Source organism: Ammospiza caudacuta, chromosome 3 (genome assembly GCF_027887145.1).
Source record: "Ammospiza caudacuta isolate bAmmCau1 chromosome 3, bAmmCau1.pri, whole genome shotgun sequence".
Taxonomy (NCBI): Eukaryota; Metazoa; Chordata; class Aves; order Passeriformes; family Passerellidae; genus Ammospiza; species Ammospiza caudacuta.
Genome location: NC_080595.1, coordinates 72,575,402 through 72,598,002, shown reverse-complemented (window position 1 = coordinate 72,598,002; position 22,601 = coordinate 72,575,402). Strand labels below are relative to the sequence as shown.

Below are 22,601 nucleotides of genomic sequence, written 5' to 3'. Positions count from 1 at the left end.
AAAGCTTAGTGAAGTGACTGGCTGCTAACTGCCAAGTATTCTTGTGCCTTAGCAGGATATAGGCACTTCATTCCAATAGCATGATTATATTTGGCAGTTGACACAAAACAGGCATTAGGGTTATGATTCAACAATCTAATGCTGAATGAACTTTTATCTCCCTAACATTTGAAAATCAGACTATTAAAAGGTTAAAACAGGCAAAAAGTTTTTTTCTACAGAAATCTTTATATTTCACAGGGCACTTTTCAAGGACAAGAACACTAAACAAGTAGCCAGAGGTGCATAAATTCCAAAGCAATATTTATTGTTTTACTATTAGCTACGCTTTCTCCTAATACCTCTCTCTACTGCCCCATGTAAACACTCACACACAGCTCTTACTGAAAAATACTGCTTGCCTTGAAAATATTCTCAAATATTCATGTTCTCACACCCTTCATAGAGCACAGAATTTTCCTTCCCCAGAGTAGTGAAGGGGAGATAACACTGAATGAGCACCAGAAAATTATTCCTAACTTCACAAGCTACTGTGTTGCTCTCCCTCATCAACCTGTACTTCTCTCTTCCCCACTCCAGAAACGGTAACTAGACTTCCTCTCTTGTTTCAGCTCCGTCTCCAGAGAAGCAAGCAAGCAGCACCCTTTACAACCCCTGCTCTGCCCTGAGCACTGCTCCCAGCACTGCTGCACAAAGCTGTAAGCAGTAAGTACAAAAGCCTCTGTCCTCCAACAGGCTGGTATCTTGAGCCAGAGGTGCAATCAGCTAGACTGGCATCTGCTGATGCCCCCATCTCAAATTCTTCTACTCCAAGAAGGATGAAAATTAATCACTAGAAGAAATGGTTGCATTTGAGCTTGGACTGTGTCCTCATTCCATAAAAACCTAATGTCAGCACTTGTTTTCCCCTTCACCTTATAGAGTGGTCCCTCCAAAAGGTAATAAGTAAAACTCAAAAACTTGGACAATGTAAATTGTAGGTGCTCAATGCTATTCCTGGACTCTGGTTAAGTACAGATCTAACTACACTCACTAACACCTCTATTAATCACCCCTTTCCAAACCAACTGGGTCTAGTAATGCATAAAGGGTCCAAAAGAAGCAAGTCACTGTGGGATAGATTAAATTAATAAATGTCCACCACTTAGGCTGGGGATATTCCCAGATTTCCAACAGGGAGAAATCAAGCAGACCATTACACAAGCAAAGCCTTACCAGCTTCCATTTGGCACAAACTGCTATTTTCCCTGGTTCCACACCCAAAGTATAATGATCTACAATAGAAGGGCTGACTCCATCTTTTAAAGGACATTGATAACTTAAGGTTAAAAGGAAAAATTATGGGGGTTTGTTTTCCTTTGGTTTGTTGCTTGTTTCTCTATTTGATATTTTGAAGATTAAAACTTCACAGAAGAGGGAAGGAATCGCCAAAAAGGAAGTCTGCTAACCTGACAATGGGCCAGCCTTTGGTTTTATGCTAGCTATTCCAGAAACAACTACGAACCAAACAAAAAAACCCCAGACTATTTTGAAGTTCCATATTTATAACTCTAGGCTTCTGATGTTCATAAAAGCTTTTACAACTAGGAGGTCACTAAACAGTCACCCCAGGTATCGTATAACTCATTCATGTCACTTGGGGAAGGTAGGGAGAAAACTATTAGCCCAGTCTTGTGGGAAAACAGGGAAGAACTGGCCATCATCAGCCACCTTCTTTAATCTACTGCCAATAGATAAAACCAATAATTGTCTACAGCACCACTTGATGTTTGGCATTTGCTACATTTCCTTCCTGTCCAAAATCCTTTAAGAAGTTTTGAAGATGCTGGAATATATGTTTTAGCATGCAGGCATGCTTTAACGAGGCAGGAAAAGTAAACATTTATAAGAGCTGCTATCATAATAACTTCACACAACTTCAAACAATCAATTTACCACCATTTTGTGAGTTAAATCTTGTCACTTCAGTCTCAGCAACTGACAGCATGCTCCCCATTTGATGTGTTTTACATAGCAAGTCAGACAAGTAAGTTTTTATAGATGAGCCACTCCAAAGTTAACGGTAATTTAGTTCACATGCAATCAGGGGAAGTTACCCTCAAATCAGAAGGCCTGAGTTTGAAGGGAAATGTTAGCATATATCTTTTAAGTTCACTCAGGGGCTCTTCAGAGTGCAGACTTTCATGGTACTGTTCATGAAACCTCTGGCATTTCACAATGCCCATGGCCATCCACTCTGCACAAGATTCAACTGCACACATATCTATGTTTGAAAAAAGGTCTGTTAAACAGAGTAGAAGCATAGTGTCACTAAAGAGACATGTATTTCATCTCCTATTGTTTGATATAATTAGGAGATGGGGAAATAAAAAAGCCTCTGCACATTTAATATATGCTATTATGTCATTTAGTTGCATGTTTGCTTGAGGCTTACTTCATTTGGCTGAATATAAACTTGGAAGAACTTCAGGTTCTTTTTATGCTAATGATCTAGTTCCTGCATAATACAGTCAAATGAAAAAGCTTGTCGTGGGAAAATTTAAATAGCAACAAGAATACACAGTTCTCTTCAAGAAGAATTTCAACTTCAGCCTCTGTTAAACTCAACCCAGTGTACAATACTTGTTGACACTGTTTTGCTCTTCCTCCAGACTGTCCTGCTGATTCTGTAACCCTGTTCCAGCCACTAAGCTGCAGTAGTGTAGGTTACTCACATCTCACTGCACTTGGATTTTGAAAGCAACTTGCAAATCCAGTAGAGACCAATTATTTTCTTTCTAGGTGCCAAACTGTTCTATGAAGTTTTATACACCCATTGATATTTCAAAGAACTGTTCTTCTTTTCCCTTAATGGGAACTTCTAGATGCAAACATTTTTCTCTGAAATGAAAGATAAATAGAAAACTCAAAAAAAATACCAAGAGACACCCAGTTTTGGTTCAAACCTCCACCAAGAGGTGGCAGTCACTTATAAAGGAATAATGGACCTACAGTGCCCTCACGTGTGAGGTGATATGAATTAGAAGAAGTCTGGAGATCTAGAAAAGGAGAGAAAAGTTCTCAAACCTTCAGGAAGGACCCTCACTGAAGAAAACAATGTTTTCCAGTACGCGGGGATAACTACCCTCATGCATTAGGACAGACTGAGTACTATAAACATGTGCAAGAAACAAATGACAAAATATCTCCACTTTCAACTGCCTTTTTAGATGCTTGTGAGCTGAAAGTTTCATGTGCTTTCTCACCACAGGAACATAATAAAGGCAGTTTAGTTATCTAGTGTAGAAGCCACTAAATAGTATTTCAACGAAGTACCACCTTAGTGGAAGGTCAAATTTACAAATAGAATAAACACTGTGCAGACAAGTCCAACGATGTTGAAGACAACATTTCTTCAAGTGTCTTAGCAAAGATCACACTTCATTCTATTACCCAGGAACACAAAAGTTATCTTTTCTACAGTTACACAGAAATTAAGGAGGGTAATGCACCTTAACTAGCATTCACAAAACCTGTAGGTCAAGTTGGAAGTCACCTAAGTTAACCAACAGGAAGCACCAAAGACAGGAGTGCCTTATCTCATCTCTCACTGTGCTAGAGCTTTCTGCCCACCACAGAAAGGCAACTGCATCTATTCACAACCACAACCTCAAGCCGAGACTGGTGCTCTCACCAATGAGATCACTTAAGCAAGACAGAGGCCAAGTCCCAGTCATTAATGGGCCCAAGGTGACTTCACCTCCTCTCTAAATAAAGTTAAGCTGTTTAATGATGGCGACACAGCCAGCACTTCCAACTGCATTAGTCCTGCTTTACATGCAATTCTTAGCTTGTTCACAGGCCTGGAAATGAGAGCAAAAGCTATTTCAATTCTCTCATCTTGGGAGCCCAGATTGTAAGGGGCCTGACTTTGAACCACCTCAGGGAGAAAAGGTGCTGAACCCAGAGCCCTCACTCTTTGGCAATGTTCTAACCACTAAGCTATTTCTCAGGAGTAGGGGTAGCTCTGGTTTGTTTTGTGCAAAGCCCATCTGATAGGTCTTCAGTAAACATGCTCCAAGAACACCATGTTCTGCAAGCCCTGAGAGGAGATAGAAGGAAACATTTAACCTCTGGATCCACAATGAGCTTACTTGAGCACAGGCGTGGAACTACTGCCCACTTCCAGACCTGAAACAGCCTTAAGCATGGCTGAGTACCTGTTGAGGTTCTGCCTAGATGCTCACTAACTTTGGCTAAAGGGTCAGAAGGATCCTGAGCTTTTAAGCCCTGAGTCGGGTTATAAACACAAGCTTCCTGAACTCAGCTCCTGTCTTTAGACTCCGTCATTGTCTTTCAGCGACTCAGTGAAAACCAGAATCTTTTTCTTGACAAATAATTATAACACAGGACAGAGGAACCCCCATGTTGGTGGCTATAAGTGCAGAAATCTGAAGTTATCTTATTCCATTTAAAACAAACAAACAAATCCCCAAAACCCAACCAAGCAAAAAAAAAAAAAAAAACAAAAAAAAAAACCCACAAAACCAAAAAAAACCCCCCAAAACAAACAAAAAACCACCAGCTGTACTATAAAAACATTAGGTTTGAAAAGAAAAGCATTCTGATGCTAGCAACTACCAGAAGTTGAGTCTACCTACATTATTTCAACTTTCAATTTTTACGTTTTTGTTCTACTGTAGGGAGAACATTTTCCTGTTAGGGTTACTTTTTCCTATAGTGCCATCTGTTGCAGAACCTCACCTCTTTTATTGTTATTGTGAACAATGTATCAATGATAAAGAAGCGACAAACTTGTCAATGAAAATACTGTAAGCTTTGTCACAATCATGACCTAAACGTATCCCAAGTGGCTGAACTACCATTCCCCTGTAGGAGGCTGGAGGAAACAGTAACAAAGTGTAAGAAACAGTAGAGTACAGCACCTGAAAATACCTCCAAGATACAAGCTAACCCTTTCAGTTGCATACAAATAGTAAGGGAGTTAAAGAATTTGAAGAGTATTTGGATCTAAGAGACCACAAGCTCCAGCCTTTTTCTTTCACTAAAAATACCACCTATGTTCTGATGCATTAGACAGTAGTAAGTAGGAAATCTCTGGGGACACAAGCAGTCTGTTGGGTCATTGCTACAGCCAGGGCTGAATTAAGTAGAACACCTTTCCCACTGGATGAGGCCTTGCCATACAGCAGGATAAAAGCTAAAATGCAGCTAGGAAGTTTAAACATGCAGGGTCCCTCTGAGCACACACCAGCAACTCCTGTGCACCACAGTCACACAGCAAAGAATGTATTGCTTCTAGCTAGTGAGGACTGACAAAAAATTATATTTTCCACTGTCTCTCTTTATAGTGGATAATTAAGAGCATTTAAACAGATTTTAGCCTTGACAATGCAGTAGTTTTACTCTCTTGGAATAAAGAAAAAAAAAAGGCAAATAGCAACACTGTCACACAACACATTATTTTACTTAAGATAATACAGTGCAGTAGAAAAAAAATATTTAATTCCAGAGATAGCTTAAACATATTTATTGGTTAATTTTGTTCAACAGGAATTAAAAAGTCCTAAAACCTTAAATGTCACCCCTCTCTTCCCACCTAGAATCTACTCTTTTGTTGAATCTGTTCTTAGAAAAACTGATTATGGCCATTGTTTTCACTTAGTACCCCTGTTAGTATTTTCTGGTTAGACTGGGGAAAGTCAGTGCCACGGCCAGCAACAGAAGAAACCATCATACATACTCAGGACTGATTTCCTTCACAAACCTCAGCTTTTTGACCCCAGCTCTTTCAGTTATTAAAACATCACTGTAGTTGGGTAGGGGATTTTTTTCTGTTGTTGTTTTGGCTTTGGGTTGTTTTTTTTTAATACGTGGGAGTGTATGCCTCCTGTGTTCAGATGTGGTGACATTGTGCAGTGAGTGCATTTTTCCTTCTTTCAGTTTTGTTTCTTTGAAATACATATTGATGCCACAGCTTCATTAACAGTACAAAGGTAATATTAGGGAAGTTTCAGTTGGAGATAAATGCCTTACAAAACTGAAATAGTGACGATCATGAATTAAAATAGAAATAGGCATGAAACTTGAATATAGTGGTGAATATTCATAATTAATATATAAGGTGCTGATGCACCTACTATAATAAACTTCTTATTCATTAATATTTTTCTTCTCCCTTTCCTATGACTGTGTCAATCATCACTGCTTTAAGTCAGTTATTATTACATTGTATCTAAAGAAAACTAGCAAGATATCATGACCAACAAAAAAAACCCTAAAAATATGCTCCATCTCAAGAAGTTTTCATGTTACTGTTCTGCAAACAGAAATAGCATGAGATAAAAGGGACATTTTAGTTTCATTTTTCAAGAGTTTTAGAATAATACACCTTCATTTATATTGATGGCACTTCAAACAAATCAAAAACTGGCAACAAAACATGAGACATGAAGTCTCCCCCAAGTGTTCCTTCAAATTCATTACATCTTCCTGGAGCAGGTGCACCAGCATAAGTTCATTCCATGAGGAATTCTGTGAAGCACGTACAAGTGAGGAATGTCTATTTACTGCTGTGGTAACTGGCACACCTGGTAGCCCACACTGAGCCAATTTAGTCCTGAAAATACTGCAGCTGCATTCATGACATTGCATTTAACCTCCCAGGCCCTGCTGAAAGATACACCACACAAATAAACAGAGACACTGTGTTTCCAGGCTCCATATGGCCCATCCAAAAGTTGCTTCCTGCATCTCTCTACTCACAGTGTGACTTCTCAGATTAAGAGACAAGTGTGAGTGTCAGCTTGGCACAGTGATCACACTTATGGCCACTGGAACTCAGGGAAACCTGACACCTGTAAGAGGAGACACATGATTGTTCGTAACAAATGGAAGAACTAAGAGAGTTTTGAAACAGAATCCTGCAGCAACATTTCAAGATGCTTCTGGCCAGACCAACCAGCACAGGGGCCTCAACCCTGCAAGCACATGCATGCTTCACTCCACCACACAGGAGCAGCCATTCTGGCAATTTAGGGCTGCTCCCAAGAATAACAGGCAGATGGGACTTTTTTCAGGATAATGTCTGTGGTACACTACAATTTTAATGAAGTACCTGCTGGTTTATTTTTAATCTATAGCTTTTAGATCATGTGATGGTATTAATGTAAGTACTCTCAGTAAAGCAGTTCCCTCTAAATGTGACAGGAAGTGCCCAAAATACTACTGCTAAGACAATAAATACTTCAGAAGAAAATCAAGGAAAAAAAACAACCAAATCCTACCACAACCATCTAATTAAACAGATGTGTTTAATATAATAGTAAATTTAACCTGAATAAAGAAAAATGTTTTCCTCTTGTGGTACAAAACCAAATTGTGTCCTATTTCTGTAGCACAACACACTTTCCCCCTCTTCAAAAAGAAGATCCCAGAAGCTGAACTTTAAAAAAGCCATGCAAACATGTATTTAATCCTAGATTTCTGAAGGCAACATATTTAGAAGTGTTCTAAAAAGAAAGAGAAGATAAATACTTAATGATTTGATTGGAGAAATTATTTTAGCATTTTCAGTCTTCACCAAAATTCTTGTTGAACTCACCTCATTAATCTAACTGGATTACCATTACTCAGGTTAAATTCTTCACCCACCTTACAAGGCCTTCAAAGCTTTCACACTACTTTGGCTTTAATATTAAGCAGTTTTGGACTGAGGTAAATAAATTTCACAGCATCTGGAAAAAATGTGGTTTTCTCCTAACTTGATGGAATTTTAAGATCTCAGGTATTTATTTCTCAATGTGACATCTTGTCAATAAAAATGATTTTAAGGGCCAAGTTAAGTTTTGAGATGAGGCAGAGCAAGTTTCAAATTCCAGTTCAGTACAGATCCCACTCACACTTGAATGAGATAATGATACACCCAAGGTAAATGCTCTAAGATTTTTACAACTTTAAATGAAAACATGAAACTCCTAATGCTTGAGAAGATCTACTTTGTCTGTTCAACTGCGTTCACAAGCCACTTACCTGAGAGAGGCAAACCAGAGAGTGCAATGTGAGACCTTCATGCTCATAGTTTTTGGCTATCCTACAGGTATTTTTCTTGCTGTTCTTCATGGGACTTTCATTATTACCCAGGAAGCCTTTTCTTGCAAGCACTTTGTCAAAAGCAGCACATTTTCACAAAAATGAGGGTTTTTTGAGACATCAATCAACTTTGTAACAACCAAATAAACACTGATATTCTGGCAAATTCTAAATTTCACTCTCAAGAAAACACACCAACGAACTAGTTCCAATATTGTGGTGTGTTGATGGTGGCTGCATGCCAGGTCTCTACCAAAGCTGCTCTATCTCTCCCGTCTTCAGCTAGTCAGGGAGACAGAATGTAATAAAAGAAATATAATAAAAGCCTTACTTGGCTCCCAAGTAGGCCAAGGTAAGGACAGAGAGAGATCACTCACTCAGCAGTTACCATCACAGGCAAAACATACTTAATTTGGGGAAATGAATTTAAATTATCAATAAATCATAGTAAGATAATGAGAAATAAACCCAAAATTTCAAGCATCTTATCCCCCCCCCCCCCCCCAACCCCACTTTCTTCCTGGGCTTAACTTCCCTCACAATTTTTTCTACTTGCTCTTCCCTAGCAATGCAGGGGAACAGGGAATGGGGTTGTGGTCAGATACATTGTCTCTGGCTGTTCCCTCCTCCCCAGCTCCAGGGGTCTCTCCCCACAGGAGGCAGTTCTCCATGAACTTCTCCAAAGTGCATCCTTCCTCAAGGCTGCAATTCTTCTTGAACTGCTCCAGCTTGGGGTGGAGCCATTCAGGAACGGACTGATCCAGCATGGATCCCCCTCAGGGTCACAAATCCTGCCAGCAAAACCTCTACAGCTCCATTCTCCACAGGGCCACAGGAGCTGCCAGGAGCCTGCTACAGCACAGGCTGCCAGACTTCCTCAGGCATCCACCTGCTCTGGTGTGGGATCCTCCACACCCTGTAGGTGGAGATCTGCTCCACCACAGACCTCCACCAGGACATCCCGCCTCATCATGGTCAGGACCATGGGCTGCAATGGAATCTCAGCTCCAGCCCCTAAAACACCACTTCCTCCTCCTTCTTCACTGCCCTTGTCTGCAGAGCTGTTTCTCTCACATATCCCTCCCTTCTCTCACTCCAGCTGCTATTACCCAGGGCTTTTTCCCCTTTCCTAGAAGACATTATCCCAGAGGTACCACCACTGCCACTGATGGGCTTGGCCTTGGCCAGTGACAGGCCCAAACTGGAGCCAAATGGACATTTGGGAAATTTTCAGCAGCTTCTCACAGGAGTCACCCCTGTAGCTGCCATGAAACCAAAATCTTGGCATGCAAACCAAATACAAATACAGAGCCAAGGGAGTAAAAAAATAAAATCCATTTTTTATTAAATAATCTGCCACACACATTTCCTGGACTTGATCTCCACTACAAGAGAGAAATAAAAAAGATTGCTTTAAGAGCTTTCTAGAAATTTAGAATTTGCATCAATAATGAGAGCATTCTCTTTAGGATGCTCTCCTGCAGATGATGCCAGATTTCCAAATCAACTCTGTGAAGAGTCATGATCCCATCTAGTTACATGAAGATAAGCAACTGCCACAAGGACATAATAGCAGCTTCTCTTCTATATTTTCTTACGGTAGCAGAACATTGTTGCAACAGAATATTATACAGCATGCTGCTTCAATTCCTTATCATTCCATAACATTCAGAATTGTTAAGAACTCAAATAACTTCTTCAAAAAAGTTTCCCCTTGCCATTTCGAAGTCTCAGGGTTCCAGACTTCTCAGAGAGCTCAATATTCAGAAACAGAAACTATGTAAGTGGTATCACACTATTTTGAAAAGAAAGTAGTTTACAGACTTTATTATCCATGTAAAGACTGTCTTAGTCTGTTGGAGATGGAGAGCTTTATTTCAATGAGCATCAGAATCTATCGTTGTACCAGATAAAGGAATCTAGTCTCAAATTAGGCTATTAAATTGTATTATCCCTGGCTTCTATTACATACAGAAGGAGAAGATATTTCATATGATACTATCCCTAGGAAAACCACTTCATTCTATTTCAAAATTATGCTTGGCTTCAGAATTTAGAGTTAGTTCTTTGTTAGATTGCCTCTTATATTGTATATTCATAATAAAAACTTACAGCACATCCTCTTTCCAGTTTGATTTCCACTTATATTTCTTAGCAGTTTTAGACAACAAAGGAGCTCAATGCTTTTTACCACTCCTGTCTAGTTGGAAACAAATGAATTCAAGTAGTACTGTAGCAGGATACTCTACCCCTAAAGTGGTCAAGCAACTTGGACAATGTCCTGTTTGCACAGCCATCAGTGGTGGCCTGAGCTCAGGCCATGGGCTGGTTTTGGTGTTGAACTACACTAAACCCCAGTTCAGTATCCTGATAGTGAGGCAAAGATTTGGCAGACAAGCTGCTAAGCTGACCTGGCAGACATGGGACTGGCAGTCGGTCACTGATACTATCAAAGCCCAGTCCACTTTCATAAGGTAAGGTTTCTCTAGCATATTCCCTCTTGACACTCCTCAAGGTTAGGAGAGAGACCTGCCCACGAGCATTGGTAGGGTGAGTTACATCCACTTTATTTAATTATTCCTTCCTGCAAGCTTTACTATAATTGCTTTGCAATAGTGCCCTGTTCTATCCTATACATACACTGCCAGCAGTTCTAGCTTTTATACTGTACAGGAAAGAACACTGGGGCTAAGATTGGATCCAGCCACACCTGGACCTCTCCCTGAGAAGGAGTTTAGAAAGGGGTTCCTTTCAGAACCTCGTGGTTCAGCAGCAGGACTTGTCACTTGCCACCCTCAACAAGTACACAGAGCAAATGTTCAGAAGATTAGTATTCATTTTTCTGCTGAAGTTTGGAATACACATGATGATAGACATGTATGTTTGTTTCTGTTACAGAATCAAGAAGGTGTCTCCTTACAGCTGTCTAAAACAGCTAGATACAAAAAGAAAAATTTCACACCAGATCATCACACAGGACAGAACCAGACAGGTTATATTAGTAAAGTATAACCTGGGATAAGTTTGCACTAAAACCAGAGACTTTCAACAAAACTTCAAGCTTTAGGCCCCCCATGCCAGCATCCTGACACAAACTCTGAGATTATATCGTCAAAGACATTTTACTCCTCAAAAGGCAAATGCTTATTCATGAAGTTATTGTTAAACAGGGAATTTGTGAGTCCGAGTGAGTGTGCAACTAGAGAAATTTTCCGTTTCCCAACACAATCAAGAAGGGGTTTAGAAGATAGTATTAAAATCTGATTTTATTCTGTGTAAAATGCATCTTCCCAAGTATTTTTTAGCAACTGCTTTTTTGAAGGAACAGTGAGCAAGTCATTTAGCTTCCATGTGAGATTGCCATCAGAACTTTGCAATTGCCTTAGCATGTTTTTATGCACCTGCATGAAGATTGATTACCACTGGAAATGACTTTTGAGGCACGTGGCTACCCTACCCCAGAGCTCTGACAGCCAAGAACTGCACCTGCCCCCAAAACATGTGGATGTGTGACACCCTGCACCACAGACCTGGGCTCTGAGAGGAGGAACACAGGGGGAAGCCACATATAAAGGAAGCACAGCTTACCAGTACAAAATTAATTTCTGCATCATGAAGCAGCCATATTTTCCACTGCCCTTAGGAGTAATGATCTGCACACTAAATTCAGAGTGTATAAAAGCAGCACTTTTCCCAAATCTTCTATCACTATACACAAACATACCAAAAACTACAAAAAACCACAGAACAGTCTATGCTTCAATCCCAGGTATTCATTTAATGTATAAGCTACAAACAGTTAACTACTACCTTTAGAATCTAAAATTAAGATTTTTACATTGCACATTACAAATGGTATCTTCTGCATTAAAAAACAGCTTTCATTCCTAGTGAAACCTTACTCAAAACCTTGAATCCTTTAACAAAAAGGCCTGACACTGAATAATGAAAAAAAGAAGCAACATTTGACATTTCCAATTTACACATACTCTTCTGACAGATTATAGACAATATCAGCCAAGCAGAGTTGCCATGTTCTGAATAGCAAGAAAAGCAGAACACTACCAGCCAAGATACCAATATGCCTTCTAAAAGCCAGACAAAAGCATTTCTTTTCCATTTGGCTTATTTTCCTGCCTCGTGGAACAGAACAGTAGCAATAAAAATGTCAGAATTAAGCTTCTCTTACAGAACACTATTTATACATCAATTTCTAGGTAAATATAAGCAACCATTACAAACATAACTCTCAAAACCAAAATGTAACCTAGGTGAAGTTATAAGGTTTCCAAAACCTTTTCTGTAACACAAGTAGGAAGGACAGAATGGACACAAAGGAAGTTACAGCAACTATCAAAAGCATATCCTGGTAAGGCCTTATCTCTCAAATGGTGAGCTCCAGAAAACGTTTTGTGCACAGCAGTTGCCAAATATTTAGTACTGTTAAAGGGACGTAAGCTTGCACTCAGCACTAACTTGAAATTCACAGAAATAGAAAGTTTTTCCTAAACTTTTTCCTTTCTTTGGTCTTTCTTCTACATGGTTATCAATGTGAAACTAGTTTAAAACTAAAATTTAAATAAATGGAAAATCCAAACAAACGGTTTAATCTGAGTGGAATGTGCTGTTGGCAAACAGGCTGCATTTAAAGCTAAAAGTTTTGTAGTACCAGAACACCAGCAACAGGCTCAGCAACAAGCTGCAATGGAAAAAACATCTTTCAGAAAAGAGGTGTTTCTCCTCCTCCCAGAAACAAACACCATCCCCTCTCCCTCAAAAAAAAGAAAACAAAAGAAAAAAAAATGCACACAGGAAAGGCTTCAGAACTTTAAATAAGTTTGCGTTTTCAGGTTTATTCCTCCTTTGAATAAAAGTCACATTATTCCATGTTTACTCTCTGGGAGTTAAGAAATCCGTCACAAAAATATTTGTTACAGAAGAAAACCATTTAAAAACAATTCAATACCAATCAACAATATCCCAGGGAGAGAAATTTGGTGAAGAGGTGATTACATCTTGAGTCTCAAAGCTCAGGCCCACAAAGCCAGTCAGCTGTTTAGGCAGACAAAGACTTGCCAGGAAAGAGCTGCAACTAAGAAAACTTTATTACTGACTCCAGAAGGCATAGCATAGTGAAAAAAGTTACAATTTTAAACTAATTTACAGGGAAAAAAATAAAAAACGTGTTTTCAGAAGCAGTTTTCAGTGCTTTTCTACAGTACAGTGCCTGAATTGAAAGTAAGTTCTTGCAGTTGCACAGAAGGGACACATTATCAGATTACATAAGCAGCATCACCTCTATTTTTAAAATACCAGCCCAGTATATTTTTGGGTAATATTCTTGCACTAGAACACAGCACTGGGTGATACTTTTAACCCAAAATTACATGAAAGAACTAACTTTGTTTCTACATAAAGCTGAAGTAAGAAAAATGGTAAATTGTTTACTAGGTTTAAATAGAACTAAACCAGTTCACCTTCCAAAACCAACTTTTGGCAGTAATTTAACCTAAGCTTTCCAGAAAAAAAAAAAAAAAGACAAGACAAAGGGAAAGGGAAAGAAAAAAAAGTCAAAGTCACTGAAAACAACAAAAAGGCAGTAAACAAGAAAAAATGCCAACACTTAACTTTTTGGGCTTAATTGATTTATGTAGCTTCAAGTGAAGATTTCCATGTTTCCACGATTTCTGGAGAGAAACCTAAGCTTTTCCCACTCTCCAATCCCCATTAAACTGTAAACAATTTACTGGAATAGAAAACCATACTGACAGCAAACCATATTTTTGGAAATTTAAACACTCGGTATCCACAGGAAAATATAATCAAGCTTTCAAAACCTTTTTTTCTGCCCCACAATGGTATATTCAGTACTTTTCCACTATGTTTATTTTAAAAGGAGAAACCCTGACCTGAAGAAAAAGTCAAGAGTAAGATGACAAAACAGCAAGTATTTCTTCAGCGCTCACTTTGCACTTGTCACAGTAAAACAGCGTCATTTTCTTTAAAGTACTATGCTTTGGTCAGGCTAACAGAAGATACATTATTTTACATAATCTAGAAATCCATACTTTGTCTTTACTTAATATTGGATGCTAATTTACAAAAGACTGCAAAATCTTAGAGCTTTTCCCTTTGCTTGAACACCTCCTCAAGATACATAACATTTCCCCATTTTTGAGCAAAAATCAGCCAAATGTATGCCAAAAGCCCAATATGAGGACAGTTATTTACTAATAAACAGGACAAACAAATTCTATTATAAAACCTCCCCAAAATATAAATAAATTGACTTTTTGGAAACTTAGAGCAGATCTTCTAGGAAAATCAGTGCAGAGAAGGGAACGATCACTGCTACCCATACACTATTAGAATCAGAGCAAGAAAAACAATTTTAGATAGAGACACTAGAACATGAGTGTAGACTGGAAAGGATCATATCCAGTTATGAGTTGAAATGAACAGCCAACCTCTAAAATTACCTCTAGAAAGAGAAGCAGAATCAAAAGAAAGTTTCAAAAAAATCTAAAAAAAGCATTCATGTGACTTAGTGACTGCTAGATCAGGAGAACAGATGCTGCTATTTACAAAATGCATTCAAGCTGAAGCATTTCTGGTTCCTACAGATCTCTAGGTATTAACTCCTATTAAAAAAAAAAAGAAAAAAGACAGGGAACAAATATTTTTGAACTAAGCCACCAATGTACATCCTATAATTGCTTACCTCATTACTAAACAGCAAGAGATAAGGAAACATTTCTGTTTGATTTCTTGAGTTTTAAAGTACTTCAATGCAGTAAAAAAATAAATATCAACCAAGATATTACCAGAAGTGTGCTTCATGCAAATAAAATTTGTAGTTATGATGTCCTGAAAATCAATGCAGCAAAATCACAAATTTACAGATAATTTCCAACAATTATAAGGAAAAGCTGACTAAGCAAAGCTCATTTCCATACACAAAGAGCCACATATCATTAGCATGGGAAATTATGGAAAGGCTCAAACACAGAAACAGCATTAGAAGTGCCCCAGATGCCCTACTTGGCATCACTTTGAGAACCTCCACTGTTTTCAAGCAACTCCTTATTCCAACCAAAGACATTCCCAAGGTCAGCAATTCTGGAGTTGACAAGCTCAGCAAGAGAAAATTTTCCTTCATCTCTCTCAACAGACTGAAGCCTTAAGAAAGAAGGCAAGTAGGCTGAAGCAGGGAAGAGTCAGATAAGGCCATCTGAGTTTTATTGAGCATTTAAGTCTTGGAGAAATATTTTCACATGCCTGCTCAGAATATTCCCTGACATGTCAAGATTAATTCTTCTCCATTAACATCAGCCTGACCCCACACATGTGATACAGACCCATCATCAGAACATGTTTACAATAATACTGCAGAGGCAGCAGATGCCATAAATAAGACTGATCATTTTAAAGCATCATGTCATTACTTCAGCATTCTCTCTCAATTTGACAAAAGCAAGAGTATTAAACACCACCAAAAAGCCCATAACAGACAGATGTTTCTAAACTAGTGATCTGGTAAAGCACCATGTGGATTTTGAAGGGAGCACCCTACAATGAATAATTAGACCCATTCCATCCAGTATCTGGAAGAGACAGAACATGCTTTTGCTATGAAGTGAACTTACAAAAAAAGATGTTTTAATTCACTGTATAGAAGAGTACTGTGGGAAACAGGAACTGATTTGGGTATTGGCATTGTGCAGAGGGACTAGTCAGCTTCCAGACGGATCAGATTCGCCAGCACCAGTGAGGATAACATATTTAAATTCTTAAGCTTGAATAGACTATAAATTTCAACTGAGACACCTTTCTAGGGTGGCTCACCAACAGTAAGAATCACAGGGGAACATCCCTATCATGCAGCAGGACACAGTCAAATTAACTTGGACAAAAATCCTAAACCTAACAGATCTGCCTAGCTAGAGATCTCAATGTTCACTAAAGAAAACTACTAGTCTTGTACAGGAAGGCTAAAAAAGACTTTAGACCAAGTTATAAAGTCATTTTTCAAAGATTACCCCCAAGAAGATTAAAGATTTGGAAAGTTAGGCAGTCTTCCATAACACCACTGATCAGGATAAACCATTTGGGAGCAATGAGCATAATTTTCACCCTTATTACTCTTAACAAGTGTGCACCATAGAGCTCAAACACAAAGCAAAGAGTGAATTCTTTTGTGAATTCACATTGCTAGAACAAATACAGCAATGAAACAGAAAAGTAACTCCTATTTTATCCTCTGTGGATGCACACAGGGGAATCACTACCTCCTCTCCTGGCAGAGGCTTTATTTGTCCCACCACAGTGGCAGAGGACACAATGTCTGCTTTGGCTATGACCAGCAATCTTCCCATCCTTTCTGGATGCCCATTTAATTTAAATGACACAAGTATTTTGCCAGGCTTTGGAAAGGAAGGATATTCCCTTCTATGTCCTCTGCCAAGCATGCATAGATCCCAATCAGTCACTCAAGGTTTTAAGACAGGAAAATTTATTTGGCTGCTCACGTGACCCTTCTCTTCTGTGCCCTAACAGCCCTCAGCAAACTCTGGAATTCTGATACATTTATCCACTAAAGCAGCAGGCCTGAGAAAACAAAGAGATAATCAACACCACCCTGATGCTTTTATGTATGAGACAGGTTTCAGACCACAGGTTTGAGCACTGTTTGTCAGGTAAATACATTCCTGAAGATCAAAGGGAAAGGACTTAGATGGCTCTTGAAGTCCCTCCAAGCAGTTACCAATACAAAAGACAGAAAAAGAAGCTGGAAGGAAAAATCATCCAGCTAGCAATGCTCTCCCTTTCCCAGGGAGAGATCAAGTAAGCACCTCACTCCTGCCTGACGTTTAAGAACAGTTTAGATCTAAAGATGAACATGACTGGCTAAGTCTGTCCTAATACTGACATCTTCCCCAAATGTCCAATCCAAGTCTTTCTGGAATTTAGATCCATTGTTCATTCATTCTAGCTCATGTTTTTTTTTGTTTTTGCAGCAGGATTTTCATCCCTTTTCATCACACTTCTTTTTGAATATATTCTCTTAAGCCTCCTTTTAGCTGACCACACCACCACTAAGTACTTCAAACCTTCTTCACAAAAAAACTCCAAAGGACTAGAAGATATTCTACAAACTCACATTAAATATTAAAGTAATTTTAAATTATATGATTGCTCTCCAGTTTTCTTACTCTCCCTCCCAGCTCGTAATCCATTCAACAAGCCATAAATATTTGTTAATCAAGCCTTTGCTGGACTGGACCTCGTAGAGACTGTACCAAGTACTTGTTACCTGACCTCACCTGCCTTCTGGGGATGGTTGTCCAGCTAATTTTACTCACTAAGGTGCAGTTTATAGATCACAATTCCCCAGCTTGTTAATAAGGCTATCATGTGAACATTGAGGACTCCAGTATATCAATCTATTAATATAATAAAATCTCTCTGCACCACAAGGCCTGTTACTCCATCACAGAAACAGTAGCAATGCTGGATTTAAAAGAATTTATCCTGGCTAAGTCTGCTTTGGCTGTTGCTCAACTTCTTTTCCTAGGCACTAAAAATGTGTTTCAACACTGGTCCAGTATTTTTTCTTTGAGCTACAGTTAAAATCCATCAGCTTCCTCTTCATCCCATCCCATTTAGCCCACACTGAAGAGGCATGCACCAATTAATCTGAGTCTGCTACTTCCCTCCACTATCTTGAAATTACAATCCACTACATGAGATCACTTCAGCTAGCTGCTTTTTTAAGCACCCTGGAATTAATTTCACCAGGCCCTACCAGATTTAAAATTTGTTGCTTATCCAAGCAACCTACAGGTTTTCCCTCCAGCCTAGGAAGGTACTATTTATGCTTTTATGGCTACTGACTACACAGACCGGATTAACCGTTTCAGAAAACATTTCAATCACCTCAGCATTATCTGTTAATCCACTAATCTGTGCATCTTTTGCTTTCTTCCAATATTCATTTTAGCCATGCCTCCTTATGTTTTTGACCATCCTAACTTTATTCATACATCTTTGTGTACTTTCTATGTTTCCTTTGTTTACATCAATGAAAAGATCAACAGAGAGCAGAGTTATTTTTTCATTACTAATTTTCCCCTTCAATGCAAGTGTTTGGTATCACTAGACTACTTTTCAAAGAGGTAGAGATTGTTTTTTTCTTCCTTGTACTTGCCCCCAGTCAAGCTCTGTGTGCTATATTCTCTGCTTTTTGACACTTATGGGTTTTTATGCTGTTGTCATCTGTTATCCTATGTAGACTAGAATCTTGTTGCACCAGCAGAACCCGCCCTCCATCTATGTATCCTCTTTGTTTATGAAGAGAATGAATTTACACACCCAGCATGTCCTGGCTGAGTTTTCTCCACTGAATGGTTACAAGAGATTTTAATTATCAAATCTCATCCTTTCAGTGATTCTTCTCCAGCTATGGACAGCCACCTTGTATTGATATCCCACTGCTACATTACTGATTGATCCACCAGAGGCTGGCAGAAGACTGTCCATGAGCATGTGTTCAGACATTCCCCTGCTGTTCTTTCCCAATATATTTGTGCTGGTGTGCGGACACCCAGCGCACCGGCAGGAGTGACGCACTACTCCGCAAGGTCACAGGCACTGTGCTATAAATACATGCAAAACACCCCATCAGCAAGAACTTCCCAAGAACCTAGGGATACATCTTGGGGGCTTTACCTCAAAAACCATTCATCAAACATTTATAAATGCAAGCATTGAAACTGCTTTCACTTGGTTAAAGCATTGCGATTGAAATACGTTTAAAGCACTTCTTAAATTACCCATGGAGGTCAAGGTGGCTTTAGGAACAGGCTTTTGTTAATAAAAGCAAAAATTAGAAAAAAGGGAACTCATTTGTTGCCATTATCTTTATAATAACCCTTACAAAAACAACTCATTTATTCTAAATGGGAAAACCTATGTATTCTCTCAGGTAAAAAAGTATATGTTATTATACATATAAAGACATAGAGCCTACAATGAGAAAACTCATTATCCTGAACATAAGTCAAATCAACAGGCATTTATGTTAAGCAATAATTAATTCTACAGATTCTGATACAAGCGATATTATTTATTAATAATATCATTATTAATGCTATTTATTAATAGCAAAAAAGAAAGCTGCACACTTAGTACCCCACCATACATCAGAGGAATTTTTATCCTGGGGAAAGAAACCCCCAAACATAACAAAGGCAGGCTTAGAGGGATGCCATGCTGAGACAGGCTGCTGCCCAGCCTGCAGCTTGCACCAGCCATACAATGCATTCTACCAACCTGCTCCAGACACAAAGCTGCAAAATCACCAGGAGCACCAGCTGCTCAGGCCTAAATTTGCTGACTGCCCCACCAGGCAAGAGGGCACTAACTCAAAGAAAGAAATAGCAATCAGTCCACATGGAAAATTCTAATCTTTGATGTCCTCACTGATTTATGCTGGAAGCAAATCTGAAAGATAAAAAATGCACATTTTGCAGTTATCCATAGTGAGGCAGCTGGGGAGGGCAGGAATAAAAAGACCTATATGAGTCCAGGCTCAGAGTTGTAGTCTGGGATGGACCATCCCACAGGAGAGAGAATGAGGGGAGCCCCAGTTCACAGGACAACTCCTGGGTTCAAAGTTGCCTCTCCTGCCCTGGGCTCCATGCCATTTAATAACTTTGGACAGCATTATTGTACATATTGCTGTGGACTTCAGTATTGGTTCAGAGCCCAAAACAGGGAGATAAAGTAACACAAGTGCTGATGCTGTTCTGAATGGGATTTCACATTTTTAGTAACTAACCTATGGAAGTACTGCTGAAAGCCACAAGTTCTATGGGGTGGTAATATTTAATTTAATAGTTTGCTCTATCTGCCATCTTCACTGCAGAGAACTGAATAATATTATTCTTGGTGATTAAACAACAGAAAACCATTTCATGCCTGGCAATAGCCCTCAGCACCCAAAACAGAACACCTGCACTGGATTATTTCTCCAACAAATGTTTGTTGGATGCAAAGATTACAATGAAAATTTTCATTTATAAGTACAGACACAAGACTTAAGATTTGCCACTCTATATTGATAAAATACAGAATATTTCTCTCTTAGATCTATGCTCCTGAAAAGGAAAATATACAAAAGCAGCTTTTAAAAATTTTCTTAAAATAATGTTGTATTGGACTTTATTTTGCTTAACTTATTGGTAAACTTTTACTGCACCTTGTGTGTACAGCTGGTTTCACAGCTATTAAACTTTTGACACCTATGTTTATTAATCAAACCAGCAAGGACCATAGCATTTGAACTTGCATTTGCTGCATGAAGACAGACATTCTCTGCCAGAACTTTTTGGCTTGGTTAAAAAAAAAAAAAAGAAGCTAGTAACAAAGTTTCTAAACCACACTAAAACTTGAACAGACCAGTAACTTCAAATACATAAAAACATAAAAGGGAGTCATCCGGTCCTGTAGTCTGACCTCACCCCAAAATCTAGGTGAGAGATCACCAGCTGTTTGGCCTTCGAATAGACTGGTATTTTGAACCTGACAAAAACAAGTCTTCCCTTAGCAGTCTCTTGCAGTAACTCATCATTCTCACTGGTAACAGACTCACTTCTCATAGGAACCTTTAACAGGGAAGATGCCAGATGAAGTTTTCAGCTCAATATTCAAGTTTGGGGCGGTTGGTCATTTCACAGGCTTCAATTTTTAACTTAGACCATGCTTCAAGCTTTTCACTTAGACCACGTGGAACCATCAGCTTTGAGAAAAACCCCACACACAGCCTAAACTGGGTACAATAAGATACACTGTATTGATCACACACTGCACACTAATAAGAAGTTAGACAAAACAAACAGAAACTCTTTCAGCTCCAATTACTCAAACCCGGAATGTATTTCTATATATATAATAACATAAAATGTTATTTATGTTATACACATTTATGCATATCATGTAAAAATTATTATATCTATAGTACTTTCATTTATTATTATTATTTTTCCATGGATGTCTCTACATTGAACCTGTTAAAGTTCAGGGAGAAAAAGCACAGCAGTGAGAAGCAGGCAGCTATCTCCAAGCCCAGCTCCCTGTATTCACTTGTGATTAAAAGAAATCCCCGAATTTCCTTTTCCTACTCAGCTTTAGCAGTGCTGCTGGACCCATTGATACAAGAATTCTGAGATCTGTGCAAAAACTTGAGGTGAGCAAGACAATCGCAATGCAAGTAACTATAATTAGACTGCAAGAGTGGAAGAGTACAAAGTAACATTTATTTTTGTTAGCATTAGATCAGTAAATGTAATCCTCCATTGGCTAGGCTGCCTATGATGCCTTTGAAAAAAAAAAAAAGTTTGGATCCTATCGATGCCAGTGGAAAAACTATTTACCAATAAACAAGAAGGGCATTCTGACAGGCTCTGCCTTAACAACAAGCTCACATGGCTTGTAAAAGCTCCAAGACTTCCCACTTATATTTTCAATTGGCAACACTAATATCAATACCCAAATCCTTCCTGCTTCTCTGTTGAAGTTAACAGGGTAATACCACGGCACTGACCATACAGACTGAAACTAGAGCGTTAAAGTTGTCATTTTAATGCTTGCTTGGGGATGCCCCAACTTTCCAGCCATTCATTGCCAAATCCTCTATGGTGAATTCCACTGAGAGACTTCGTGCTTTTTCACGGAATAGTTAAGGCTGGAAGGGACCTCTGGAGATCATCTAGTCCAACCTCACTGCCAAGGCAGGATCACCGAGAGCAGGTGACACAGGAACATATCCAGGTGGTTTTTGAGCGTCTACAGTGAGATATTCCCCCTCCCTCCCCGCGCTGCCTTTCAATAACGCTTTTCCAAGTGGGGAAGCACTTAGCACGTATTAATTGCAGGAATAAATCTGTCAGGGTGGATCAGACGCCCACCTCGGGGCACAGATGAACCCTGAGGGCGCTCTGCGTGGGCCGGGGCCGGGAGAGCCCGCGGGCCGGTCCCAAAGCCGAAGGGGCGGCGTGCCCCGCTCACCTGCACCCCTCCGAGGATCGCCTCGCTCTTCTCCCTCACGTCGGGGAAGGGGCACCGCTTGGACAGCATGAGCAGGCGGGCCAGCGCCTCGCCCAGCCCGTCCCGGGCGGCGGGCACCGGCAGCCCGTCGGCGGCCGCCCCGGAGGCGACGCTCTCAGCGCGGCGGAGCACGGCTTGCCCGATGGTGTCCAGGGCGGCGGCGCGGGCGGCAGCGTCCCGGCTGCACAGCCCGTCCCAGCGCACCTCGCCCTCCCGCTCCTCCATGGGGCCGCCCGGCCGCAGCTCCCCCGCCGCAGCCGCCGCCTCCTCCTCCTCAGCAGCCCCGGCGCGGCCGCCCCATGGCGGGCTCCCGGCAGCCGCCAGCCCGCCCACACAGACGACGACGAGTACGGCCGCGGCGAGCGCAGAGCCCGCTGCCCGCGCCGCATGGGGGGCAGCGCGGG

At 40.0% G+C, this 22,601-nt stretch overlaps 1 protein-coding gene across 1 annotated transcript in view; it reads right to left on the bottom strand.

Annotated features, from left to right (window-relative positions):
• SESN1 (sestrin 1) overlaps positions 1-22,560 on the bottom strand; it is a 77,952-nt gene extending 55,392 nt beyond the window's left edge. Inside the window, exon 1 of the mRNA XM_058801125.1 lies at positions 22,159-22,560. Coding sequence (XP_058657108.1) covers positions 22,159-22,422 — 264 coding nt within the window. The 5' untranslated portion in view covers positions 22,423-22,560. The remainder of the gene's footprint in view (positions 1-22,158) is intronic.
• Between the last annotated feature and the right edge of the window lie 41 nt (positions 22,561-22,601).